The sequence below is a fragment of the Simochromis diagramma genome, unplaced genomic scaffold (assembly GCF_900408965.1).
Source record: "Simochromis diagramma unplaced genomic scaffold, fSimDia1.1 OVJJ01000321.1, whole genome shotgun sequence".
NCBI classification, from domain to species: Eukaryota; Metazoa; Chordata; class Actinopteri; order Cichliformes; family Cichlidae; genus Simochromis; species Simochromis diagramma.
In genome coordinates, this window is record NW_024386772.1 from 13,774,690 (window position 1) to 13,802,438 (window position 27,749).

The 27,749-nt window shown below is 42.2% G+C and overlaps 1 protein-coding gene across 6 annotated transcripts in view; it reads left to right on the forward strand.

The window, feature by feature from the left end:
* Positions 1-4,964: 4,964 nt before the first annotated feature.
* sun1 (Sad1 and UNC84 domain containing 1) overlaps positions 4,965-27,749 on the forward strand; it is a 28,497-nt gene continuing 5,712 nt past the window's right edge. The window contains exons 1-13 of one of the 6 annotated variants that reach the window (XM_040050581.1): positions 7,799-8,163; positions 10,531-10,628; positions 19,359-19,565; positions 20,329-20,573; positions 21,734-22,006; positions 22,137-22,271; positions 22,690-22,818; positions 23,475-23,558; positions 24,238-24,348; positions 24,497-24,616; positions 24,719-24,812; positions 25,540-25,598; positions 26,112-26,302. In XM_040050581.1, the coding sequence (XP_039906515.1) occupies positions 10,552-10,628; positions 19,359-19,565; positions 20,329-20,573; positions 21,734-22,006; positions 22,137-22,271; positions 22,690-22,818; positions 23,475-23,558; positions 24,238-24,348; positions 24,497-24,616; positions 24,719-24,812; positions 25,540-25,598; positions 26,112-26,302 (1,725 nt within the window). In that variant the 5' untranslated portion in view covers positions 7,799-8,163; positions 10,531-10,551. The other 5 variants (XM_040050573.1, XM_040050601.1, XM_040050587.1 and 2 more) reach the window with 5 other exon arrangements.

Here is a 27,749-nt window from a genome sequence, read left to right on the forward strand (position 1 = left end):
ATATTATCTGATGACTGAGGAAACCAAGGTGACTGTAGTGTTTACTTACAGTGATCTATCTCTTCAGGCTGCACAGGAAGAAGAAGGCACACAAACAGCACAAAAATAGCAATTTTCATGGTGACTGTACACCAAACATGTAAACCGTGAACACTGTAGCAGCTATCTGCACACTACGAAACAGACGAGAAGAAGTCAACTGCACCCAACTGTCTTCCCTTTCATAAAATGTTGTCACGTGATCTTAGAGACAATGGGATCACATCACCACCATTCCACAAGTGACAGGTGTCTTGTTTTTCAGGTTTTCCTTTTCTAAAAATATTGCCCGGAGTCTTCACTCTGCTCTGGATAGGGGTCTGTGAAGAACACAGTTTAGCATAGGCTTGATAAATGCATGCAATATTAAATGTCAAAAGATGAATTAAGAGGCACAGTACTTTTAATAACAGGTGTGGGGTGGGTGCATTTGTTCATTGATCATTTGCTATTCATGTTTTCATCATCATTCATGTTTTGTTTTTTTTTACAACAAAAAGAGTAAATTAAACTCTATTAAAAAATTTGTTTCAACACTGATAGAAAATGCTAATTATAAGTCTTTGCACCCAGAGACAGGATTAGAAATGAAGATAAGATAAGCGAATGTGTCCCATGGTTGGGAAATTCCTGTTATTACAGCAGCAAAATGAATAGAGCAGGAATAAAAAAATAACCTATATGAGTAATACTATACCTCAGTGGAGACAAATGTACACTTTACTATATATATATATATATAGCAGCTGGATAGCGTAGTGGTTAGACTACACGCCTTTGGAACCCAGGATCGCAAGTTCGATTCCTGCCTGGGGCGTCTGTATCCAGTAAGGGTCCTAAGGCTAGACCCCCTATGCTAAGTGAGCCTACCGCAGACATGAGCGAGACAGATAAATATGAAGGCATGCCGGCTCGGACGTCGCCCGGATCAACAAGGTCCGCGTCAGGTGTTGAGGAACCAGGGCACCCTGACGAAAAGTGGGCTACTGGAACAAGAAGGCATCGGTGGGCAAGAGACGAAAACAGGGCGTTGTTGGAATGCTACTACGCAAGTAACCCCGGCGGAAGGGGCTACATGAATAGGATGACGGACCTATGGATTCTTCGATACCCAACATCCACAATGACGGCAAAACAACTAGTAGCTCAGTGTTCCAACATTCGAAAGAAGGGACTGCTCTCACAGCTAGAGATTGACGAGGTACAACACAAATGCTACGGCAAGGAGGAATCAGGACGCCAGGTCAGGGGGGAGATATCATCACCCCCACCCGAGATTGGGTACGTAGCCCCAAGTGCGATAGGAGAAGGATCTTTGAGTGTGAGAGGAACTGACCTGAAAAATAGGATAATGGCCAAGCTTGAAACCTGGATCCCCCGTAGCCGGTTACCAAGATTACGTGAAGTACCTTCAGAAGGTCTGCTAGATGATGTTAATGCAGCACTACGGACAATACCTACAACCACGATTACCGACACTAACAAGCTGATCTACAATACGGCAGCAGTGATCAGTGAGATGCTTGGCTACAAGTTGAACAGCCACAAGGGGCAGTACCCTCCATGGAGAAGGAGGCTAGAGGGCAAGATCAAAGTAGCACGGAGGGAGGTTAGCCAACTAACGGAGTTGCAGAAAGGTGCGACAAAGAAGGTGCATAAGAAATACAGCAAGCTGTCCATACCTGAGGCCTTGGAAACTGCCAAGCAAAGACTCACAGCCTTGGCCAGCCGCTTGAGGAGGTACACCAGAGAGATAGAAGGCAGGAGAATAAACCAGCTGTTCTCCACAGAACCAGCAAAGGTGTACGCTCAGTGGCAAGGGAACAATAATAAGAGAACAGCACCACCAAGGCTGGAGACGGAGCAATACTGGAAGAGCATATGGGAGAAGGACGCAACCCATAACGGCAATGCTCAGTGGCTAGTGGATCTGAGGGCAGACCACAGCGACCTCCCTGAACAGGGTCCAGTAACCATCACAGTGGCAGATATCCAAGAAAGGGTCTCCAGTATGAAGAGTTGGACAGCACCAGGGCCCGACATGGTTCACGCCTACTGGCTAAAGAAGCTGACTGCACTCCACGAGCGTCTGGCAGCACAAATGAACCAGCTGCTAGTTAACGAGAGACACCCGGAATGGCTAACCGAAGGTCGGACGGTCCTGATCCCCAAGGACCCCAAGAAGGGACCGGTCCCCTCCAACTACCGACCAATAACCTGCCTCAGTACTACATGGAAGCTCCTGTCAGGCATCATATCGGCTAAGATGAACAGGCACATGGGTCAATACATGAGTGGGACACAGAAAGGAATTGGCAAGAACACCAGAGGCGCAAAACACCAGCTACTGGTAGACAGAACAGTCAGCCGAGACTGCAAGACCAGACTGACCAACCTGTGCACTGCCTGGATTGATTACAAGAAGGCCTATGACTCAATGCCCCACAGCTGGATACTGGAATGCCTAGAATTGTACAAGATCAACAGGACCCTAAGAGCCTTCATCAGGAACTCAATGGGGATGTGGCGTACAACACTAGAGGCCAACTCCAAGCCCATAGCACAAGTCACCATCAAGTGCAGGATCTACCAAGGAGATGCTCTGTCCCCACTGCTGTTCTGCATAGGCCTGAACCCCCTCAGTGAGATCATTAACAAGACTGGCTACGGATACCGACTACGGAATGGAGCAGTTGTCAGCCACCTCCTGTACATGGATGACATCAAGCTGTATGCCAAGAGTGAACGAGACATCGATTCACTGATCCACACTACCAGGCTATACAGCAATGACATTGGAATGTCGTTCGGACTGGAGAAGTGTAGTCGGATGGTAACAAAGAGAGGGAAGGTAGTCAGAACTGAGGGGATTGAACTACCAGAAGGCAACATTGCAGACATAGAGGACAGTTACAAGTACCTGGGGATCCCGCAGGCAAATGGGAACCATGAAGAGGCTGCTAGAAAGGCTGCAACCACCAAGTACCTGCAGAGGGTCAGGCAAGTCCTGAGGAGTCAGCTGAATGGTAAGAACAAGATCCGGGCCATCAACACCTACGCCCTGCCCGTGATCAGGTACCCTGCTGGGGTAATAGGCTGGCCAAAGGAGGAGATAGAAGCCACTGACATAAAGACAAGAAAGCTCCTGACCATGCATGGAGGGTTTCACCCCAAGTCCAGCACCCTGAGGCTGTACGCTAAGCGGAAGGAAGGGGGCCGGGGACTGGTGAGTGTCAGCACCACAGTCCAGGATGAGACAACGAACATCCAAGAATACATTGGGAAGATGGCCCCAACTGACCGAGTGCTCAGTGAATACCTCAGGCAGCAGAAACCCAAGAAAGAGGAGGGAGACGAGGAACCATCATGGAAGGACAGGCCCCTGCACGGTATGTACCACCGGCAGATAGAGGAGGTGGCTGATATCCAGAAATCCTACCAGTGGCTGGACAAAGCTGGACTGAAAGACAGCACAGAGGCACTAATCATGGCAGCACAAGAACAAGCTCTGAGCACAAGATCCATAGAGGCTGGGGTCTATCACACCAGGCAAGACCCCAGGTGCAGGCTGTGTAAAGATGCCCCAGAGACAATCCAGCACATAACAGCAGGGTGCAAGATGCTAGCAGGCAAGGCATACATGGAACGCCATAACCAAGTGGCCGGCATAGTGTACAGGAACATCTGTGCCGAGTATAACCTGGAAGTCCCGAGGTCAAAATGGGAGATGCCCCCAAGGGTGGTGGAGAATGACCGAGCTAAGATCCTGTGGGACTTCCAGATACAGACGGACAAAATGGTGGTGGCTAACCAACCGGACATAGTGGTGGTAGACAAACAGAAGAAGACGGCCGTAGTGATCGATGTAGCGGTTCCGAATGACAGCAATATCAGGAAGAAGGAACACGAGAAGCTGGAGAAATACCAAGGGCTCAGAGAAGAGCTCGAGAGGATGTGGAGGGTGAAGGTAACGGTGGTCCCCGTGGTAATCGGAGCACTAGGTGCGGTGACTCCCAAGCTAGGCGAGTGGCTCCAGCAGATCCCGGGAACAACATCGGAGATCTCTGTCCAGAAGAGTGCAGTCCTGGGAACAGCTAAGATACTGCGCAGGACCCTCAAGCTCCCAGGCCTCTGGTAGAGGACCCGAGCTTGAAGGATAAACCGCCCGCAGGGGCGTGCTGGGTGTTTTATATATATATGCAGCAAGATGGAATACTGCATAGTACAATGGTTGAATGTTAATAGTAAGACAGAGCATAGAGCACTGCAGTCTGATTAAAAGCTACTGAACACTGATATATCTATATATATCTCTATCTATCTAGCTATCTATCTAGATACACACACACACACATATATAGATATAGATATAGATAGATATATAGATGTATATATATAGATATATACTATATGTGATATATCTGATCAGCATATATCAGATCTGATATATACTGATATATCTGATATATTCAGGACAAAGGATGTTGACTATGGAGCTAGAAACGAGGAAGACCACAGAGAGAGATTGTGGATTAATGTTCATCAGTATTTAAAAGTAAATATAAAAATTAATGGACCAAAATTTGTCCCCCTTTTTTATGTTATCTGTTGTACGGTTTAGATTAAATAAGCAACTGTATCACTAACACTTCACCTTGAAAAAGTTAGTATTAAGCACCGATTTAGTTAATAAGTTACTCAGTAAGTTGCTTGACAAGCGAATTCCTTTAAACTAAACAGGGCAAATCTTTGCTACTATGTTACAGCTTTAACTTTCTTATCCACGCACGTGGCCACTAAGTGACGCTATTTTCAACCGCCCATTGAATGGGCGGTCGAGCTGGCTCCCGTATATGGTCATTTTTACCATATATGGAGTGACGGTGGTGACGCGCGTGCTGCAACGGAAAAAGTGACCGTGTGCGGGAAAGGCGAACGTTAGAGCTGGGTCCTCTTTTCGGGAATGTGAAGGTACAACTGTGAAAGCTGTAAACCGGCTGCATGAATAGACCATCCACGAGTTTACCGTCAGTAACCCGCAGTCACTCTCAGCATGTGAGTACACTGCCCTGCTAATGATTTGTGCTGCTTTTAGGCGTGCTGTTCTCAGCTCTCATGGGAAGCTACACAGATGATCTCTAGTATTAAACTTGCTTCCGTGTTGCATCCATCTGGTGTTTTGTGTTGTGGAGAATTTTACTGGTGGGAAATATTTAGTCGTAAAAGAAAAATAATAATACAAATAATGTATGCACTGTAAATGACGCCTGTGGGCACGACTGACTATTATAGAGGCTCACATCAGGACAAGCGAGGCTAACTTCTTCTTTTCTTTCCACAATGGTGATTGTGGGCAGTTGGTCCGTGAACTGAACACAGACCAACTGCATATTATCAGGAGCTTTCCACGCAGGCGTAGTTAAACCAACACTTCCACAAACCTTTAGCAGAGCAAAAAGGTCCACGTGAAGAAGCGAAAGACTTGACAAGTGTACACTTCCGTTTTCGTAGGAAGTGGCCAGACACTCGGACTTTGTTTTCTTTTCTTTTTTTCTTTTTTTGTCAAACCCCTTTTATTTTACGACAACCACTTCTGACTTGCTCATGGGTCCTCCACACTCACATTTTCTACAAGTTTTGTTTTCTATTTCCTGATCTCAAACGCACTTGCACGAGACATAGTAACTAATCATTAATATTTAATGATGAAACCGGAAGTGAGTGGGCTTGCTCCTTAGTTCTTGAGCCCACCTTTTGTCGCCCTTGACGCTAAAACTTACAATTAGATCGTATCGAAAGCTCCCATAAGGTGAATACACTGTTGCTGTGCAGCAGACTGTCCAGCAGATGGTGCCTCTCTAAAGCACGCCTGTTCAGAATGGGATAGAGATTTTAGGTGTCTGATATGCCTCTGTGGGAGCTTTCTCTTTAAGCTTATCGTCTGCAGAGATAAGACTATGATGTTGAATGATAAGTGCCACTAGCTTCCAAAACATGCATTATACAGGTAGGTTTAAGTTTTAAAAAATCAAAGGTAAAAGTGATTATCGTGCAAAATCCCCTCTTTTTGCACAGTATATTATTTAGCTTTATGTCTACTGTTTCTCTTATCTAACCCAGACTCCTGTTGGACATGATTGGAAACTTTGGTGGCTTCATACAGGAACATAATAATTCTAGGGCATGTTGAAACACAAAATCCTCAGTATGGCTCTGAACAACTCTGAGAAGAGTAAAACTTATTTAACAAACATTATAAATGGTTATATATATAAAACCCTTATAATGGTTGGTGTGTGTGTGTGTGTTTGTGTGTGTGTGTATATATATATATATATATATATATATATATATATATATACACATATATATGCACCTGTTCATTTTTTTTGAAGGGGGGTTGGGTTGGGGATATTTGTCTTATACAAATTGAGAACCTACAGTATATATCGTGCAAACCTGACTCTTTGTAGGAATCCCCCTTACAGTAACCTTTCCATTTTGCTGTGAATTGGGCTGTGTTTTATTTCCTCTCTTTGCCGCATGCTACATTAAACGGTAACAAGGTTCTTAGCAGTGTAATTACTCATGATCCGGATTTGATTGTAAAGTGGATTGTTTGATTTGGCAGTGTGAGTCACTGTATTGGTAGTGATGAAGCTTATGTCTCTGAAAACCTACAACTTGTTTGTAGGTTTTCTTGCCATATTCTCACTTCTCTTATTCTTGTGCCTAAAATGAGCCACACCCTTTCACTTTAACTCTTTACTGCATGAGACTTGTGAAGCACTGAGCTTCATGAGGCTCAATAAAGTAATAAAAATTGCTGATCTTTGATTTTTGCATGTAGAAAGTGTGGGATTTGCTTTACAAGCTGGTGGTTGGGTTATTTTGTTTAGTTATGAGTATTTTAACGAGTTTATTTGCTTCCATACATCTACAAGTGTCATGCATTTCCTCACTGTCTTTTATTACGCCTATGAGGCAAGCTACCAGTGGACCTTCACTTGATAGTATTGGTTTGTGTAAATGATAGATAGATTAGATAAATTCAGCTCCAGATATGCAACCATACAGACTCTTTCTTTTAGTCAGGGTGAAATATCCTGAATAGAAAACCCGTGCAGACATGCAGGCTGTTATAAGCAGTGACTTTATGCACTTAATCATTTACAGACTAACACTTTTTTGTGTTGGCATTAGTCATTGTGCTGTTTCAACATGACTGAATGCACAAAAACACCTTAATAACTTTGGTGTAATCCTGCTTTAGAGGGTTTGTAGTAACAGCACAGCAGCAAGTGCCAGCGTTTCCCTTTCCCTTCACAAGTTTGTTAATGGTGCATAAAAAAAGACGGGGCTTCTCAAAAGTCTGGTGCTTTTAAATATAATCGTTAAGATCCGCATTTTCTCACTTCCTTCACCAGCCTCGTCAGGATTGGCTATTTCCCCCCCTCCTTTTTGTCACCTGCTCATCTCCACTCTTTCACCCTTCACATGGAGCAAAAAATACAAGTGGTGGAATAAAATGTTAAACAATAACTTATATGGAGGTCAGTGCAAATGAGCGAGTCTTATTTTTCTTATTTAATATTTCATATTACAAAATTATTATAAAGAGAGCCTCAGCAGCGCTGTCATGAATGGATCGAGCTTCCTTTAAGCGGCAGGTGTCATGCAGGGATTTCTAGTTGAAACAAAAGCGTGATCTCCGTCAGTGCACGGAACACCGAGCAGTGGCTCAGCAGATGCCGTTGCAACGCCGCTTTTCCTCCAATAGATTTAAAGTGTGCGCTCTGGCCGACAATGGATGGTCTGGGAGTGGGAGGATCAGCTCAGCAGCGATCCTTCTGGCTTTGTTACGCCCGGGAAGCCATTTTGGAAATCTGCTTGTTGTGCACTAGCACAGCAGTCTGTCGCCACTTGTAAACTTTGGCGTATTTCTGTGAGAAAATAGCGTTGAAGGATTTGTGGATCCGCAGTCATAAATAAGCCTTTTGGGGGTTCCGCGCGTCGGGATGCTGGCAGAAGTTTGCGCATGTTCCCTGATAGTACTGTGTGGATCTTACTCATTTGGATTACGCTCTTAAAGAATAACAGCATAAATGGAGCCTAACAACGCGGGCAAGTTGACCAGCTGCTTTGAAAATCATATTAATGTAGAAACTGTTTTTAGTGACAGCGTGTTTGCAATTTTTTTAAATTCGGATCTTCGCTGCGCTCCTTTGCCAACAGTTTTGACAGTGTGCGCAATTTTAGGCCTGATTTTCTACGGTCGTTTTATTACATCTGCGACAGTATCAAACGTTAGACGCGTTCTCAGTGGTTAGTAGTGATCAGTAAATGCGTGTTGTTTTTACAGATAAATCTCAAGTTGACCTGCACGATGAGCAGTGTGATTAGCGCGTCGTTGCACAAGCCTGTAAGTCAGTGACGGCGCTGTCTAAATACATCCAGCTTCTAAATTTAGCACGAATGTAACGGGGCTGATATGTCATCGGGCCTGAGCGCAATACAGTTAGAACAGGAGTACACATGTGCTGTAAACAGTGTTAGTGTATTACTGTGTTTTGACAGTAGCTGGAGCAGTCACAGGACTCAGCTGTTTGCGCTGTTCGTCGCACACAGTTTGCGTAAAGGAGGCAGCAAAAAAATAAAAAGGGAGATGTGCGATAGTACTGTGGGAAAGGTGTAAAGGTGTCACTGTGTTGCATGTGTTTGTTTCTCTTGTTACTGTTCAGCTTGTCTCTTGGTGGATTAATGCACCGTAGGGGAGATTATTATTTAATTTCGGAGTGTCCACATTCAGCGCCTGCGTCATGATTCAGCGCAGTGCTGACATGTTGCAAAAAAGGAAAGAAAGAAAAAAAAAAAAAAACAACCCAAAACTAATCCTGGCTGAATTTAAGTAGTCCCCTTGGCTTTTGGGAATTTGTTTCCTTTTATCCCGCTTTTCGGCTTGGAGACTTGGATGTGGATTTGAAATCATGATTAAGATTATGGTGTTGAGAGTTTGGTGCTGGGTTTTCAGTAATGGCCATCTGTTTTATTCTGCTGCTCTGTCTTTGAGTTGTTGAACAGAAGTTTGAGTCAGACTGCCACATGCACAGAGTGCCATCTAGAATAGTTGCTCTGTTGTGGCCAGAAACCTCCAATCGGACACTGTTATTGCATCAGTTATCTCATTTAAAGCTTCCTGAGGCAATATTGTCTACCACTGTATACTCTGCATGTAGATTTGTGTGGTGATGTCGTGGAAGTGATCCATTTGAGCCAAAATCTCACTCTTCAGCTTGCTTAAATGCTCTGTTGCGGGCAGCTTTTTCTACCCTTGGCTCTGTACGATATAATTTAGAGTGCATATCCCTACTACAGCAATCAGGGACACTCAGCAGTCCCACCCACTTGTCAGTCATACCTTTCGTATGCAAGTGTGAGGCCGTTGACGGAAAGCAGGCTTAAAAATGGAGCTAAGATGGCTTGTTTCAGACCGTGGATGGACTGCAGCTTTTCATCACAGCCCAGTATTTGAATTCTGCATGATAATGCAAATCTAAGCTACGGAGCTGGGAATGAACACATTGGGTCCACTTTAATATTGACATGCTCGCAACAATACACAACTCTTCAAACTGTTCACCAAAGTAGGAATATTTGCAGAACTGCTGTGTTGGAATGCATTAATCTTACCTTGGTTAACCTGAGAAACTTTCAACTGTGAGCATGTGGAACGAAGTATTTGTACAGCAGTTCACACAATGCAGGTTTCACTAAGAAGACCAGCCGTTTGGCTTTAGACTTCCCGCCCATTGCCTTATAAATCAGCCCCACCCCTTTGTGTTTTACTGGGTTTCATAATACTCAGCTTACTCAAGTGCTCACTGTAGCTGTAGCTGTGCTGGTGAGGAGTCCTCCTATTACAAAGGGGAAGAGGATCGTCATTCTTTGGCCTGTCTCTACCAGCCTTTTCGATCAGCTGCTTGTTTTCTTTGTGTCCGGAGGAGAAGAGACGAGTCATTCGCTACAGCTTCACTGGTGTCCGTAGCTTCTGTCATCTACCAGCGTGAGCCAGCATGGAGGAAGAGGTTGGCCAACTCTCAACCACAGGCAGAAACACAGTAGTATTGTTGTTTTCCAGAGGAAAAGGAATGTCCAGCAGCTCTCATTAGGGTCTTGCCCGCACATGGCTGTGCAGCACAGCACTTACTGGCGGTTGTGTTTTCTTGGAGAACAGCCCAGTGAATGGAGCTTGAATTGATTTGGGAAGAGGCAGGAGATTTGCTAGTGCTGTGTTATTTTATAAAATGTAGATGCAGTTCTGAATCTGTACTCGAAATGCAGTTAAGCTGTGGCGCAACTCGAGCTTATCATTTCTGCCAGAGACAAACTGAACAAAGCGTTTTGCATTTTGTTGTGTGTGTCTGTGAAGTTGGTCTGTTCTTGTTGTCCTTGGCTAAAATAGTCCTTTGCCTTGAATCCTAACTCTTGCAGTCTAAACAAAGAAGTCTGAACATGGATTTTTCCCAGCTGCACACATACACGCCACCACAGTGTGCTCCAGAGAACACCGGCTATACTTACTCTCTCAGGTGAGACCTCAGCGCTGCGCTGCCGTAGACTCGCTGCGGTACTCTCGCTGCAGCATCAAACATTCAGGCCCACAGCAACTCTAATTCTCATGTAATAATTTTTCTGTCTACTTGGTTATGACTTGCATTTTATCCCATTTTATTTCCTTACTGAAAATATCCATCTGTCCCTCAGCTGTTTGAAAGTTGAGAATATGCACATGATTTGCTTTTCATTTAAAATAGAAATGCTTTCATTTATAAGAACAGCATGAGATTTTTAATTGTATTTGCTCCTCAGTACATTTCTGCTCTTGAACTTGAGGTTTTAGTAAATCTGTGGCTGTAAAAATATCATCTGGTTGTGGTTTTGATGAGTCAGCCTCACAGTTCAGTTGTGCATTTCGTGCTTGGTGAGCAGTTGGGAAGCCTTGCGCAGAAATATATCCGAGGCTTGTCTGTACGCACTTTTCGCTATATTGCAAAATCAGCGTGGCAGTTTAAAACTTTTCAATGATTTTTAGAAGAAAAGAGAAGAAGTCGTGGTGTTTTGAATTTATTGTCGGAGAGGATGGTGTCCATACGTGTGCATGCATGTAACACCAGCCTCTCCCATCGTGGTCCTCTTCCACACCTTGTTTCTTGTCAGTCATCCTGGCTTGGGCGTGGTTGACATTACATCAGTAAGGTATGTGGAGGAATCTACGACTCATTGCTTTCAGAACAGAGGAGCATTTGCAGAGCAAGAAATTGTAACTTCATTGTGCCTTTCCTCGCTTTAGGCAATGGGAGAGTGATTGCATGACTTTTAGGAGCTTCTCAATTGAATATGAGAGTATGAGAGAGTCTTGTAAAAAGTCAAGTTCGAACAAAGACCCCTCATTTGGTTTACAGCTTCTCTTGCAGAAATGCAAATCACATGGTGAGAAGTGCACTAAGCAGATCCATGTGCTCTTTCCCAGCCAGCAAGACAAAGTCAACAGCAGTTTCAGTAAATGTGTGTCACACTAAGTTGTGTTGTTTTCATTATGTATTTGATGTGTCAGCAGGTGGGATTGGTATTTATGGACAGTGGTAGTTGGCTGACTAGATGTTTTTTTCACGTTCAGCTTTTAGAGTAGCAAGTAATCTCTGATGCTGTATTATAATGAAAATGACAAAATATTAACATTCTTCAGATTTCAGGTCAGGATTGTGGCACACAGGGTGTGTTTTCAAGTTGTGTGAAATCCTTTCCTAGTAATAAGTCTCATGAGTCACAGTCTCTAGACTGAGGCCAAATAAGAAGAATGTACAAAAGCTTGTTTGACTCCTCACCCAAGTCTGCAAGGTAGACTTGAAGGGCTCAAACACGCTAATCATGTTCCTTTGAATGCAGTCAGCTGGGGAGCTATTAATGAACCTCCCAGTCAAAGCCGTGCCCGTGATCTCAGGATTAGGCTAACAGTTTATGCTGCTTGACTAGCTAGTTGACTGATCTGTTGTTTTTATTAGCCTGTGTCTACTGCAGCTCAGAGGCACTAAATGTTGGCGCTTACAAATAGCCCCTCATGTGTTCAGTGTGTGTGTGTGTGTTTGAGTGTGCATGGTCTACAGTGAATGCAAGAGAGTAGCACAGAGAGGGACAGGGTCAGGTGACAGAAACCGTTGGCCCATCTGTTGTCAAAACTCAAAAGAGCAGAGACAAGTTTTGTAGCAGTTGATAGTGCTAGAGGAAGGGGCTTCCCTCTTACCAGGGAGAGACTGTTACAACATGGACCCAGCAGTCTGAGTAATACTGTATGTGCTCCCAATGAGAGAAATGCTCGTGCAAATCGAATTTATCACCAGACAAGGTTTAAGTTGGGGAATTCCCCAGTGCCTACACAGCTGCTACAATGTAGAGTGAGCCTCAGTCCAGTAAAAAGAGACTTCTCAATAGTCTTTTCTTTTATGTTCTAAATCAGGATACTTTGATTCATGCTCCGTAATCCTGATAATGATACCTCAGAAAATTGGTTCCATTCTTTTTGACACTGTTTTAGATGATCAGAATCAACTTCCTGGAGAGTTTAACCAGGGTTTTCCTGCTGTCATCAATATTAAAAAACATTTGTTCAAAAAACAAACAGAAAAACCCTCCATCCATATAAAAATGCAAAAATACAATTGAAGCTTAGAGCATGCTGTTAGGAGTGACACAGCAAACCAACACCACAGCTGAAGGACTTTTTAAAAGGTCCGTATTCAGTGTCCTAAAACTGTTGAGAAGAGGGGAAAAGATAAAGGTAAGCTTAAAAAAACAGCTTTTGCATGTGTGAACAAGGCTGAAGTACAAAACACCACAGATGTTGTGTTATGTCTTCTCTTGAAATATTGTTTAGAGTTGGGTGATATTTATGTGACTAGCCCAGGAATAGTGATGTAGACTCAGTCCTCTTTGTTATTTATGAAGCCTTTTCAGATAACTGCATATTCTAAGCTTGAAGGTTTAACATCATAGATTGTTTTTGCACATTTTTTAGCCTTTTGACTTGATAAACGGCAAACAAGAACAATTGCACTTTACAGACTGTGACTGAGAATTTAGTTGCACCACCTCCAGAAAAATGCACTGAAAGCAGGTGTGTTTGTAAGTGTTGACTCTTAGAGACCCTCCATATTTTATAGAAGTGGAAGTAGGTCAGTAGGGCTGGGGCTTCTGTTTGGGGGCTTTTTCTCCATCAAGTGATGGTTGAAGTGTGTAAACCGTAAGCAGCAGGCTTGATTGAGTACTCTGATACTATATAGTGCTATCTGCAAACATTAGCTACACATAAGCGATGAAAAATAAATAAATAAATGTGACAATAACAGATAGAAACTCAGCCTTCTAGCCATGGAAACATTTTTTTAATACAGATTTAAGCAGATTTTTTTATTATTATTAATTTGGTTAAGCAAATTGATGCAAACATAAATCTGCAAGAGCATACAAAGCACATTTTCTCATCAGATTTGTGCCTGCTAGTCATGCTCTGCAAGACCAGATTCAGGAATACAACATGAATAGGGTGGGGCTGAGTGCACTGAGAGTAAGCTGGACAGTTGTTGCTCACCGTGCTGCTGCAGTTGTTTTGACATGTGGTCTGTTTTGTTTTTTTTTTTACTACGTGCACTGCTGCCCAAGTGCCAAGTAAATGACAGCAGCTGGATTTTTAAGAGTTTAAGAGTTAGCTTTCCGCTTTTCTTGTGAGTGTTATCCAAACATTTCTGTTTCTTTAAACGAATAAAAGTAGAAATTTGAACCTTAAATCTTAAGTGCGTGATGAATATGATTCTGCATAAAAGAAGCACTTCTGTTTCTGGCCTGTATTGTGTTTTTGCATCACAGCATCTGTCTGTGGACGTGGTAAATATCTAGCTTCTGCTTCTGATGAGTCTCTCTCTCCAGCCAGAGATTTGTTTAGGACGGTCTCCGTGGCAGCAACAGCAACATAAATTGGCACACTGTGGTGTTATAGCACGGATAGGAAAAGGACACCACACAGCAGGGCAGAGGGAGGTACTGTCTGTGGGTGGGCTCAAATGATCCTAATCTCAGTGCCAAATCCAACCCACCCAAACATATTTGGATGGAAATTTGAAGACTCTCAGATCCTGGATTCTGGTAACTATAGGCCTTGGCACTTAAAGGGCTCAGTTGAACAAAACAGGAAGACAGAGGGGGGCTACAATTGTGCTCTGATTTCATATTTTCCCCACAGACTTTCGAAGGCTCGCACAACTGAATTTCCAACTGAAAAAACTGAGAGGAATACAATTTAAACACAATCAACACAATCCTGTAATATCACAGGGAGGAGATTTGAATAATGGAAACGAAATAGAAACGAGCGTCAGCCAAACAACAGCATCCCAAGTCTCTAAAATAGTTTGCTGTTGGCACCAATCTAATAACCCATGAACATTCAGTAGTAGAACTTGCAGTAGGTTCAATTTTCTTGGGCTTGCAGCATTCCCATATAACACATTTTGTGTTGTTTACAAGAGATGTAATGTTTAGCTGTGATTAAATTAAAGTGCCCGCCAAAGAAATTTTGGTTTATGAGATTGCGGATGGAAAATTGGACAAATTCAATTAGAAAATCTGATGTCTGAATCCACCTTTTTCCTTTCGAAAGTGATGTTCTATGTAAATGGTTCTTTTACGTGGTAGGACAGTACTTAAGACATTCAGGTGTGCACTGGGCAACTAACAAAATATTTGTTTGGACGACTTTAACTAGGACTTTTCATTTTTCTGAAAGTTTAAATCAGGTCAGCATGCCCCTCTTATTATTGTGTGTGTGTGTGTGTGTGTGTGTGTGTGTGTGTGTGTGTGCGTGCGTGTATAAACCTCCTGGCAAGCTTTTGACAAAGCATTGCAGCCACAACTGTGGTTTCCACACTGAGATTTACAACCCAAATGGTTTTTATAACCTCTGTTGAAGATTTGTGTGTGTGTGTGTGTGTGTTAGTGTTAGACAGAGGGTGCAAATGGTAGCCATCATGGGACAGGGTTCTTACTAACTGGACATATTGCAGCAGACTTCAGCTGACTTCCTGCTGTGTTTAACTGTTTTTTTTTTTCTGCACTTATCACAATTGCTTTGATCTCTTTTATGCTGTGTTCACATTTTCTCCTGCAGATGAAACTGAGATATCTTTGAGGTCTGAATGCCATTGGTAAAAATGACATTTTTCTTTTACTTTTAAAAAACTACAACTGTTACATTTTTATAGTTTTAATGTCTTACAAGCTAACCGTTCCTATAAAGGCTCATAAAAACTATAAAGAAGTTAAAAAGTGATAAAGGAACTAGACAAATGTTACAGTATAATACAACTTTTAGCCCTTAGCTTACATCTGTTCACATATGTCCCTTAAACAAGGTGGGCTAAATCATTCATTGCTGGACTTTAAACAAGGTTAATGAAAAACGAAGGGAAAAAACTAATTAGTGCCTCCCAGCTGATCTTTTTTTAGTGTTTAGTGTTTTTAGTGTTTTTAATGAAACCATGCAAAATTTGACTTTGATGGTATCAATATTTTCCAGATTAAAGGACCTTGGAGAACATGGGGCTTTTAATGGGTTTATACGTTTTGGGGTTTTATTTATGTCATTTTTTATTTGCTGCCAGCATTTCTGAGCCCTCATAACTTCTTTAGTAGTGAAGATGGCCACATTTACTTACAGACATTTACTTGCTGTATGTGAATGCATGATGCTTGATCACAAAAATGACTTTATGTATTCATTCCAGTATTCGGAATTATTATTTTTATAATAACTGAATGGATATGCTCATTTTATTTGCTTGGTGTCAACAAAGTGTCTCCTTTTGTATTTTGTATGATGAGATTTCATACTTTTGCATACACTACGCAAAGCAGGCTTCATGTGGGAGGCTATTTAGAGATGGGAAACAAATTCTAGCACTGGGGGTGTAGACTCACCTGTGGTGATGTCACAGGAGTAACTTTTTTTCTGTTGGTGTGGTGGGATCATCTATCACTGGATAGATGAAGATGAAACCAGAAGTGACAATTTCCTGAGTTATTTTGGCAGCTTCTGCGATTTCTGCACTGTCATAAAAGAAAACAAAAAACCCTAAAAAAAAATTTGGTTTTCTGTTTCAGTTGATTATTTTGATAAGTGGGATCAGTGGAGACCTGTCTTTCGTCCCATGGACGAATGCTTCCTGTATGAGCTGTAATTTCCTTGCACTGATCATGCATGGTAAACAGACTCACTCAGCTACATTTACACCCGGATGAATGAATGTCATGACATAAAATATATATTTTGTGATTTTTACTTGATTGAAGGCTGATCTTTAGTAATCTATAACAAATATAAACAGCTCGACTGCATAACAAATGTCCAAAGTAACAACAAGGCAAACTTAAGCTGGTTAAATGTAGATTCCAGTCTGATCAGATTGGATGTGCAGTTGTGCGCTGTAAGAAAGTTTGGCTGCGCCCACTGAGTGTGGGAAGATAAAGCTTTAGTCTTATGTAAGGAGAGATTCCAGGAAGCTGAATGTCAGGATGGAAGTGTCTTCTCTCTGTAATGTACTGCATGGCTCTTCATCTTTGTCTTCTTTGCTGTGTCCATCTCTATTTTTGTCACGGATGTGGGCCGTGGAAGCCGCCTGGGAGAGAGCGGCACATGGATGAATTTGGATACCCGATGAAACGAATCGCTTGTTTTTAAACTTTTTTTAAATTTGCTAAAGGAGGGGGTGGTAACCAGCTCTGTTTGGAGGTAAAAGCTTTGTTTTTATAAAAACCCAAATGGTGTTTGTTCTGTTAAAATATGCCCACATGGGGTTTCCAGGTAGAACAGAAGGTTATTAGGAAGCTTCTACCTGGCTGTAGGCTATGCAGACAGTTTCCTCGTGCACACACCCTGATCTGCCCTGTAACACTTGCTTCCACACCCCACAAAAACGTTACTAATCAAACCTGAATCATTATGCTTTGGTATGAAAAACACACTTCTGTGTGTGCGTGAGTTCTTGTATAAATAGGAATGAAGTTGTGTTTTGATAAGAATGTAACCTGGAAGCAACAGTTATTACATTTTATCCACTCCATGTTGCAGCTGTTGAAGTGTGGCATTGAGACATTCTCGCTGTGGACCGGAATCACTGGATTAACTCCTTTCAGTCATTTTTGGATCACTTTAAAAAAGAGAATTGTCAGAGTTTGGGACTCGCAGTTGATTTGGAAAGGCAAATGCTCGACTGCCACGCAGCTGTTTCCCAATATTTAAATTTAAAATTTGAATAAGATAAAAAGAGGTGCAGGTGTGATGGAAAACTGATTGTTATTTTGATATTTAGCCTACCTGTGTTACGGTACGCACTATTTTCTCAGGCCTTTGTTTAGACAGTGTCCAGCAGAGTCCTTATAGTCTCGACTGAAGCTCTGTTGCGTCTGTTGTTTGGTCATTTTCACAGCACAGATGCTTATTCAGGGATATCAGTGCTGTAGGCATAAGTAGACAATGATTTGAGACAAAAATGTTTCCAACTTTTGATTCTAGTTTGGATTTTACTTAAATTTTACTCTTGCCTCCTACTAATTAGTGCACTAATGACAGTGCTCATTATAGCATTTTAAAACCTATTTTGCTTTGAAAGATTTGTAACTTTTTTTTTTACTTTTTGGTGTTTTACAGAAACCTCTCCTTGCTACCAATCCTGTGTATATGCTTTGCATTAGAAGATAGGTTAATTTCAGATCAGCAGGATACTGCCCCGGTGGTCATGTGTTCAAAGAAGGGCCAGTTGGATCAGCAGGCGAGAGGCAGAGTGAGGACGAAAGCACTTAATTGGCTCTCAGTGGGAGTGTGTAATCCTCTGGGTTTTAGAGACCGAGGGAGGGACACAGAGCAACCTGCACAAGATATAAACGTGCACAAATGCATGCACATACTGCTGGCTTGGTCAGTCTCCTCTGAAATCATATGCCGCGTGTGCTCTGCAAGAGATATGGACAGGCCATAAAACTCGTGTTTACACATTTACAGAGTTTCCTTGTTGAAGTGTAACAGGAAGTTTATTCCCCGTCCTCCATTGAGAGGCTCAGTCCAGAGCTCCACCCTCCCCACTTGTGGACAGACTTTCCAGATTGTGCTGGAATCAAATATTTAATTGATTATTTCATAAATTAAAGGAGGAATAAAATGCTTTTGTCTCATTAATCAGCAATAATAAATATTTAAAAGAGACACCTTTTGAATACTGTACATTCTGTCAAAAAAAAACTTTCATTTCATTTGTGTGTCATATTAAAATTAGATTTTTTTAGAATGAAACATTTTCTTAAATGCCTAAACAAATATTTTATGTTAATGCAAATTTTAAAAATATTGTTATTAAAGCCTTGAAATGAGTCCAGTCCAGTACACCAGCGCTTCTTTAGATGTAGCAAAAACTTTGCACTGAGGGTTTTGTTATAATCGAGTTCCTTGATGAGTCATTCAGACCCTACAGTCATGTTTGTGGTGCTTGTAAAGCATTAGTGCCCCTACTATTACAGAGAAAGATGGAACAGTTGTACTTTAAGGCATTTTCTTTTTGCACCAGCCCAGAGGCATTAGCAAGTTCCATAGTGTTCCAGTGTAGTCTGCAGTTGTTTGAATGTTGTCCTGGCTCAGTGCCTACTCTTCCAGGTGGGTGTGGCCCTGTGAGTCACAGCGAAGCACGGCAAACAACATTCATAGTGTGTTCTGACTTTCAGTTGGTTTTACAGGGAGGGGAGTAAGAGTCTCGTGTTTAGCCTTCTCGCATACTTTGGATGTTTACTGGGTTTGTTTGTCTAATTTTACTTTCAGAGACACTCTGTGCCTGTTCTTATATTTCTCTCTCCGTGGTGAGTGAGTCACTTCCTGTCAGGAGCTCTGCCAGTTGCAGGGAACAAAAGCATCACAGCTCTGTAAAAAGGACTGGGTTTGTTTTTTGTTTTTTAAAAAAGTGTCTCTAAGTTGACTAACTGAGGGACAGACATGAGTAAAAAGGCAGGATACCCCCATTCAGTATTGATTTGAAGCATAAAGGCACTCTCGAGGCTTGTTTGTCTCCAAAAGGATTCCCATGCAGTGGATAAAAGAAACGCCCTCTTTGTAATTAACTGTCATGCAGTGCCTTCTTTCACAGAACAGTTTTGTTTTCCTTCCCAATTTTCTAACATTCCCGCTCGTTCTGTTCTTCCTGCTTTTCTCTGTCCGCTCTCACTCTCAGCTCCAGCTATTCAACAGCAGCGTTAGAGTTTGAGAAAGAGCACCAGATAGCTCCTGTGTACGAGTCGCCCAGGATGTCACGACGGAGCCTGCGTCTCCAGACCAGTGCCAGTCACTATGGAAACGAGAACCTGGCTGATTACTCCCAGAACCACCACAGCAGCAGCAGCAGCAGCTACACCAACACCAGCACCAGGAGAGAGACACGGTGAGACCAGCAATGGGCACTTTTCCTCTTTGACTCTAACATTTAACTAACCAAAGAGTAAAAGAAGAATTTTAATGATAATAATGGATTGCATTTATATAGCGCTTTTCGAGACCCTTAAAGCGCTTTACAATACCACTATTCATTCACTCTCACATTCATACACTGGTGGAGGCAGCTACAGTTGTAGCCACAGCTGCCCTGGGGCAGACTGACAGAGGCGAGGCTGCCATATCGCGCCATCGGCCCCTCTGGCCAACACCAGTAGGCGGTAGGGGAAGTGTCTTGCCCAAGGACACAACGACCGAGACTGTCCGAGTCGGGGCTCGAACCGGCAACCTTCCGATTACAAGACGAACACACAACTCTTGAGCGTGGCGATCGTGGCTTTATTTATGTTGTTTATTTACGTTTGGTCATTCTGAATACCAACACAGACTGATTTGTGTCTCATGGCTTAGCTTCAGAATAGTCTGCCACTCCATCTACATTAAGCTGATTCTGTGGACTTTTCTTATCATGTAATTTTTATTATCTGTATTTAATTTGTTTTCTAATGCAGTTTTGTATTGCTGTTAGCTGTGTTTTAATTTTCTATTGTATGTCTCTTGTGATTATTGCTGGGTATTTATAGTTTTATTTTGTTCTGCAGCACTTTTTGACTGCATGTCTGTAAAAAGAAACCATAGCTCAGTTGCGGGTTTTCTTTATTCCCACGCAATTGCCAAACTCACAGCTCTGTTTCCCCTCTCTGCTAACACAGGACGCTGCGGAGCAGAAAGCAACAGTCCAGTTCCAACTCCCTGTCTTTATCCCTGAGCCAGGCCGCCACACCAAGGAAAACCCTCACCTTCTCAGCTGGTAATACCCCCATTAACAGCAGCAGCAGCTTGCAGCAAAGCAGCACAGCGTCTGATGCCGCTCAGATCACAGCCATCGTGGAGCAGCCCCATCTGAGGCAACGCACTGTCACTACCACCACAACAACTTATGTGGATGGACACTGGGGTAAGTTGGAATAAATAGCTACATAACAATAAAGACTCAATCGTGAAAGAGAATACTTCTGAAAAATCTCCTTTAATTAAGCATTTTATTTGATTCCACTGGGCAGAATATACAACTGAACTTCCTCTCTGAAAAAATAAAATGACAGATGTTTTTTTTTTTTTAGTTCCTAAAGACTCTATCAAAAAGAATTTAAGGCTTATCTTGGGTAACTGCTCTTTGTTGACCCTATATTAGATAATCTTGAATACCCAGAATAATTGCTCAGGAGTGGAGATACAACAGGATGAAGTGAAACTGCTGAGTTGGTTGAGAAAATGAGGCGGAGTAATGGTAAAGCAAAATGTTCAGTCAAGTAAAAGATGTTATTACAACACAAATGAGAATATATAAAACAAATATTTATGTTTGGGTAATTGCAGGGTTTTTTGTTTGTTTTTTTTTAATTAATTTTTTTACGGTACTTAATTCAGACATTTGAGTATCAGTTTTATTTTCGAATGTGAACATGTTTACCTGCTCCACGTGGGCACCTGAGATCCTCTGAAACTCCCTCAAAAGCAGCTGCACACAGATCTGTGGATGGTATCGTTTCAAATTTCATTTTTCTACAAAAACGTCTCTCACAGAGTGAGGCACATTTCTAACTCCCTTTCTATCGTTCAGCGAGCTAAAGCAGCCAGATGGAGGCCGCTTACTGTGCGAGAGAATAACAGGAGACATTCTGTTGCTTCTAACTTTCTCTCTGACTGATCATTTCCACTCAGACATCTGACGTAAAATCACTTTCAGACATTATCATTAATGCTCGCGGAAGCTTCAGATATTCACTGTTGACTATCACTGAGTCTGAGGGGCCCAAAAGCCTGTAATCTAAAGAGCCCTGTTTTTTGTTTTAAGAGGACTTTTCCAGAACTCCATACCAAAAAATGTATCTTAACAGCAGTGTACTCCAGCACACTTACTGCAGATTTATGCAATCTTGCAAGAGAGAGTAAAAGATCTTAATCCTTATTCTGCTACAGTAGGTTTTTAATGTTGCTGTGTGCAGTCAACTACTTTAACACCAGGAAAAGAATATGTAGCTAGTGGTTTAATGGTTTCCTTTGTGTTTGTTAATGAATGATTCATAAACATGTGAACACGCTCTCCTCCTGCAGGGCAGACTCCCAGCCACAGTTTATCAAGCGTCAACGGCGATGCCAGTACGTCAAAGTCCCACGCCGCGCTCTCCAATGGCTACATTTGCAGAGACTGCTCTGTACACTCTCAGAAGACGGACTCCTTTGTCACACAGTCCGCATCGTCATTATTATCGTCATCATCATCATCAACATTTCAAGCTGCCGAACCTTCCACCGATGCCCTCTCGTCAACATCATCACCTTTCACCAGTATTTACAGCAGAGACAGGAGTCGAAGGAACAAGACGGGTGAGAAATGTCGTACTTAAATGCAGCCATTGTTTTTATTGCTTGGATAACTGAGCTGGAAGGTTAAATGCATGTTTTCACTAAGTTGTGAAATGATGAGAATGTAATCAGTAGTGGTGTTTCTCTACAGGTGTCCTGGCTTCCATGTCTAACACGTGTATACGCTACAGCAAACAAGCCTTGGCCCCCATAGTGTCCTTAGTCACTGTGCTCTTCAACAGTGTGGTCTGGCTGGGTTCAAGGGCCAAGAGCCAAACAGGAAAAGGTACACAAAAAGAGACATTCTTTTCCCGTCATTTCCACATTTTCCTCTCTCATCGTTTGTCCCAACTTCCTGAGCCGCTCAGAGTGAGACTCTTGGTGATCTTGAGAGTGAACTGACTCCAGGAGCTTTTAGAGATGTGTGCAGCTAATTTGAAACCTCGTGATTTCTACCTCAGCAGCCCTGTCACCATCACTCTGTCTCACTCTTTGTGTTTCATGTGTAACCTTATTACCTTTTCCTCTTGCTGGACTCTTTCCATAGCTTCCTGTTTTGTTTTTATCCAAGTGCATCTTTGGGGAAACTCCTCTATCATTAATGTCACTTCTTCCTCGTCTTATCACCAATATTTATCTGTAGCTTTTTGTTGAGTGTGTGCATTTTTGACTAACACTAAGAATGCGGACCGGTGTGTCACCAGGTGCCTTGACATCGTTTTCGGACTCGGTGAGACAAGCGGCGTCCTCAAGTTTATCCCAACTGTGGCTATTAAAGCAGACCACTCTCCACAGGATGATGGGCCATGGGGCTAATGGATATGAAGGACAAGGTACCCACTGTTACTACTAAGGGCAAAGGTTAAAGGTCGCAGCTCCTGACATCTTCACCTGCTCTTGTGTTAATAAACTTTCCTGTTATAATTTCTTTTTTATCTCTTCCTTCCTTCTTCAGCTCTTACTGTTTTGTTTGTTTAAGGAGAAAGGCGCCTCAAATGGAGATTTTTTGACGTTCAAGAATCTCTTCCTCATGTGTTTATGTCTCAACCTTCACTTTCACACTTTTGGCTTCTGTTTCTGAAGGAGGAAGTAAACTAAACACAAAATTAAAATCAAAACAACCATCGCCTGATTGTCAAGTGTCGAGTATATGGCTGGTCAAGCAGAACTAACAAGGCTCTTTGACTCCAGCCACTTTATCAATGTGCAATCAAAAGTTTTAATTAGCAAAAAAATTTATTTCCAACTCTGCTGCTGATTTAAGCTGTTTTTTTTCACAGCTGCAGAACGTTATCAACTGTGACCTTTTCACTACATGTGTTTTCTCCTCACTCTTCTATCTACTGCTCTTCATTTCCTTCACGAGGACTCCTCATCGTCACATTAGTGGCGTGCATTTTGCCATCCTCACACTCCGCCTTCCTTTTCATCATAACTTTCTCACACAACTGATAATATTGCTAATACATGCCCTGTGTGTATATTGCAGCTCACTCGAGCTACTGTGGAAGCATGAATGTGAAGGATCTGGTTACTGAAGATGCGTCACATCTTAATCTCAATGGCTCCCTGTGTAAGCAGGCATTCACACACACTCACACACATGCATGTGCTCATTTTCTCACACGTAGCATGATTGACAGAGTTAATGATATGCGTGACCTGTGTCTAGATCAGCGAGCAAAGGTTGTGTGAACTGATTTAGCTGGTCTGAAGCCCGTTGACCGACGTGACCTGCAGATGTTTCTTTGTCTTAAATGTGTGCCTCAGACTAATGTCGAGCCATCAGTTTACACAAAAACGTCACACGACTGACCATGATCCAAGAAATAAAGCAAATTACTGGTTGAAAAGCATCTTGTTTTAGACTAGTAATAGGTGAAGTAGCTGCTGGATTTCACAATGGTCTTTAAAATTAAGAATAAAAGAAACAAATATGACAAATACCATTTTCAGTTGTTCTTCTGAGTCTGAATAAATTCTTAAATAATTAGAGACGACCTTTAAGTCAGGAAACGCAGCTTTGCATGGTGCAGCATCTCATGCATTGCAGAGTTATATAGAATATGCATGCTCATGGCTTTTTAAAAAATTATAATATAATTTGTTTTTCATTTTCTTTATTTTAATTTGCTTTGCTTTGATAATTTGCCCGACTGCGTTTCTTTTTTTTTTTTTTGTATGATTTCATTCACACATGCTTTTTTCTGTTCATTCTACGTGCCTGCTGTCCATCATTTGGGCTTACACAGGTGATGACTGTAAAGGGAAGCAGGTCTCTGAGACACACACCGTCCTCCTCAAACAGTCGTCTAGGTCCCGCCGACTGGCGGGGGCACTGTGGAGCGTCCTAGTTTATGCAGGTTAACCAGCACTTCTCTTATTGTTGATCACACCGTATAAATTTACAGGAACATGTATGTTTTGATCATTCAGTTGCAGCTCGATCAGTTTATTGCTTTAGCTGAGTTTAGTGAATTAAACATTTCCCTCTTTTACCCTGTTTTGCAGGTCACTGCCTCCTCCAGCCAGGTTACTGTGTGATGAGAGCAGGCAAAGCTTTAGGTTCAGGTGTAGGGACGGCAGCACAAAGGGTGCTCTCACTGTTCTGGATGCTCCTGGCGGCTCCAGGTCAGTAGCTCTTGTTTTTATTTCATCTTTTTAGAAATGTTCATCCTCTACTTCTTTCTTGCCCTCTCATTCTGTGTGTTTTGTATTTTTCTTTCTCAACAGTGAAGGCAGGCAAAGGACTTCTGTGGTTTCTTGCAACAGGATGGTACCAGCTGGTGTCTCTCATGTCTCTGCTCAACGTCTTCTTTCTAACCCGGTAAGAGTCGTCCTTCCTCAGCTGTCTTTCAGAATCTCGCAAGAAATAGAACAGAGTTCAACATTTAATCTGTTGAATAGCTTTCAAAATACTAAAATATCTACATTTGATTTTTCTAAGATAAAACTGTGCAATAATATAATGGGATGGATTCCTGCATTTTAGCTGCTAAAGGTGAACTTATTTTCATCAGGAGGTAGTAGAGGCCAAACACGGTGTTAAAAGAGAGTGAACACTGGACTTTCATCATGCAGCCAGAAACAAGACACCAGATAAATGCTAATGATGCCCTATAACTGCTGTGTACACAGTTTGGTCAAACAAAGAGCTGTCAGGCTCAACTGAGAATCATTATAGTGAGTACGATCAGGTCTGACCTCCACTAGCAATTAAGTATGTGACAGCTTTATCCTAGGCTTTCCTCAGCAGTGCAGATACACGTTGCATATCTAATTGAAAGTGCTGGAAGTTCTGTTAACAAACTCTATGAACTCTCTAAAGCCAAGTTAGGTTATTATGTTGTTATTTTCACTCCCATCGAGTGACCACAGCTCATAATCTTCAAGCAGTAGTGACTGCACTGAGTAAGACATTTGCAGTTCTCATAAAGCCACATTTCCTGAGCTGTGAGAACATATTGAGTTATTACCCGGGGATTTTGCATTCATGCCACATGTCCTCCTGTCAGTTGTGCGTTGCTCTGATGTATGTATGTTCTGTGTTTCAGATGCCTTCCCAAACTCTGGAAGCTCCTGTTGTTGCTTTTGCCCCTTTTGCTCCTCCTTGGTGAGTGCCTTATCAAATATCTAACCTATTTAGCGAGCACATATAGAAAAAGTGATCGTGTGGCGGTAGATGTTATAACCAGCACGCATCCCCAGAGTGTGGGACAAATCAAGTAGCAGATTCAGGTCAGCCTTTTCAGGGCTGTGCTGTGGTTGAGCTCTGCTCACACAAGCTCTACTCACATAACGGTAAATCACAAGCACATTTTATTAATCCTTTGTTTACTTGCTGAAATACTCCTTAGTGTACATGGCTTAGCCCTTACATTGTCATCACGATGGGCTTGCTTACTGCTGCTTCTGTAAATGAGGGAAGAAAATATTTAGACACTGTAGTCTTGCAGCTTCACTTATAAATGTGAATATTCAAATATCTCATGCCTTGTATTATACACATGACCCACAATTTAGACTGTTTTGTATCCACAATGTTGATATGTTGACTCTGTAGGGTTTAGGCTCATATCAGTGTGTTGAATAAGATTTAACAGTGTTATCTGTGATTTGTGTGCAGCTTTGTGGTTGTGGGGTCCGTCCACTGCTGCCCTGTTTGCCTACCTGCCAGCCATAAACCTAACAGAGTGGCGTCCTGCGTCACCCTTCACCTTCTTGTCAAACCTGGTACCAGTTCCTGCTTCTGTACCTGGCCCTGCACCAGAGGCTCCCATGGAGCAGACCCCAGCCACCCCAGTCTCACAAGTATCGGTAAGGGAGAATGAATAAATATATATATATATATATATATATATATATATATATATATATATATATATATATATATATATATATATGTATATGTGTGTGTATATATATGTATATATACACATATATATATATTAGGGGTGCAACGATATTCGTATCGATATTGAACCGTTCGATACAGTGCTTTCGGTTCGGTACGCATATGTATCGAACAATACAACATTTGTAATTTATTTTATCAATTTTCCTTCTGACGATGCTGTCTGTGTTGAGCGCTCAGTGAATCTGTGTTCGACTATTCCGCCTAGGCTGCACTGTCGAGCGCAGATCCACTGAGCGCTCAACACAGACAGCATAGTCAGAAGGAAGAGCACAGGGCACCTCCCCCACCCTCATTCAGATCTGGCGTTTGGAATTATTTTGGTTTTCATGTGACGTATGACCCTGAAGGTAAGCGAGTCATGGACTAAAGTAAAACAGTATGTTGGATGTGCCATGCAATGCTCAATTACATTGGTGTGAACTAGTGTGTTAGCGCAGTTAGCTCGTTAACGTGTTTGCCGTCTAGCCCAGCCCCATGCACGGAGCGATCGGCGGTAGCTCGTTAACGGAGATTTGCCGTGTTGTGGCGTTAAGGTCATTTCAACGAGATTAACCTGAAAGCACTAGTGGGAACACAACGAATATGACTGCACATTTACGCCGACATCATCCTAGTGCAAAGACAAAAACAACAAGCATGCTACTAACTTTAGCCGAGTCATTTAGACAGCTGTTAGCACATGATTCTCCTTATGCTGCTGAGAATATAGCCCAGAAGAAGCGGATAGTATAGCTTTTATTTTGGAAAGAGACATTTCTCTGTAATAAACTCTCTTTTCCAAAGATGAGTGATTCCTCAATCAGATACAGGGCTTGCAATATCGCTAGCCCGACGTCCCGGAGCTAGCGATTTTTTCAGTCGGGCTACCAAAATCTATCTCTTCCCTGCCCGTCGGGCTATTGTAGGAAAAATATATGTCAATGCTTTTGCATTCTTTCGGAAATGTAGCTGGGTAATTATGTCATTGGCATCGGTGAGCCACTGTCAATATGTGACATATTGAAGTTGCGTTTGAATTTGCGCTTGTTTTTTTGCTTTCACTTTGCAATCGTGCGAACTGTGTGTAGAGAGCGACAGCACTGATCTGTGAGTGATGATAATTTGTGCACCAATTCCTCTGACATCGTCTTATTAATCGTTAGCTTACTATGCAAACATGACAAGTGAAATCTCCCGCAGCAAGCTTAAACATGTGAGAGGTTGATCGCGCAGAGAATCGCTGAGCTTATGTGAGTGAGCGTGTAAAAGCATTTCAGTTCTGCTGAGCCAAATAAGACAGGTCAGGGTGAAGAAGTGACAGCCAAAGAAAAGCTTACCACAAAACGGAGAAGTTATGACAAATCAGAC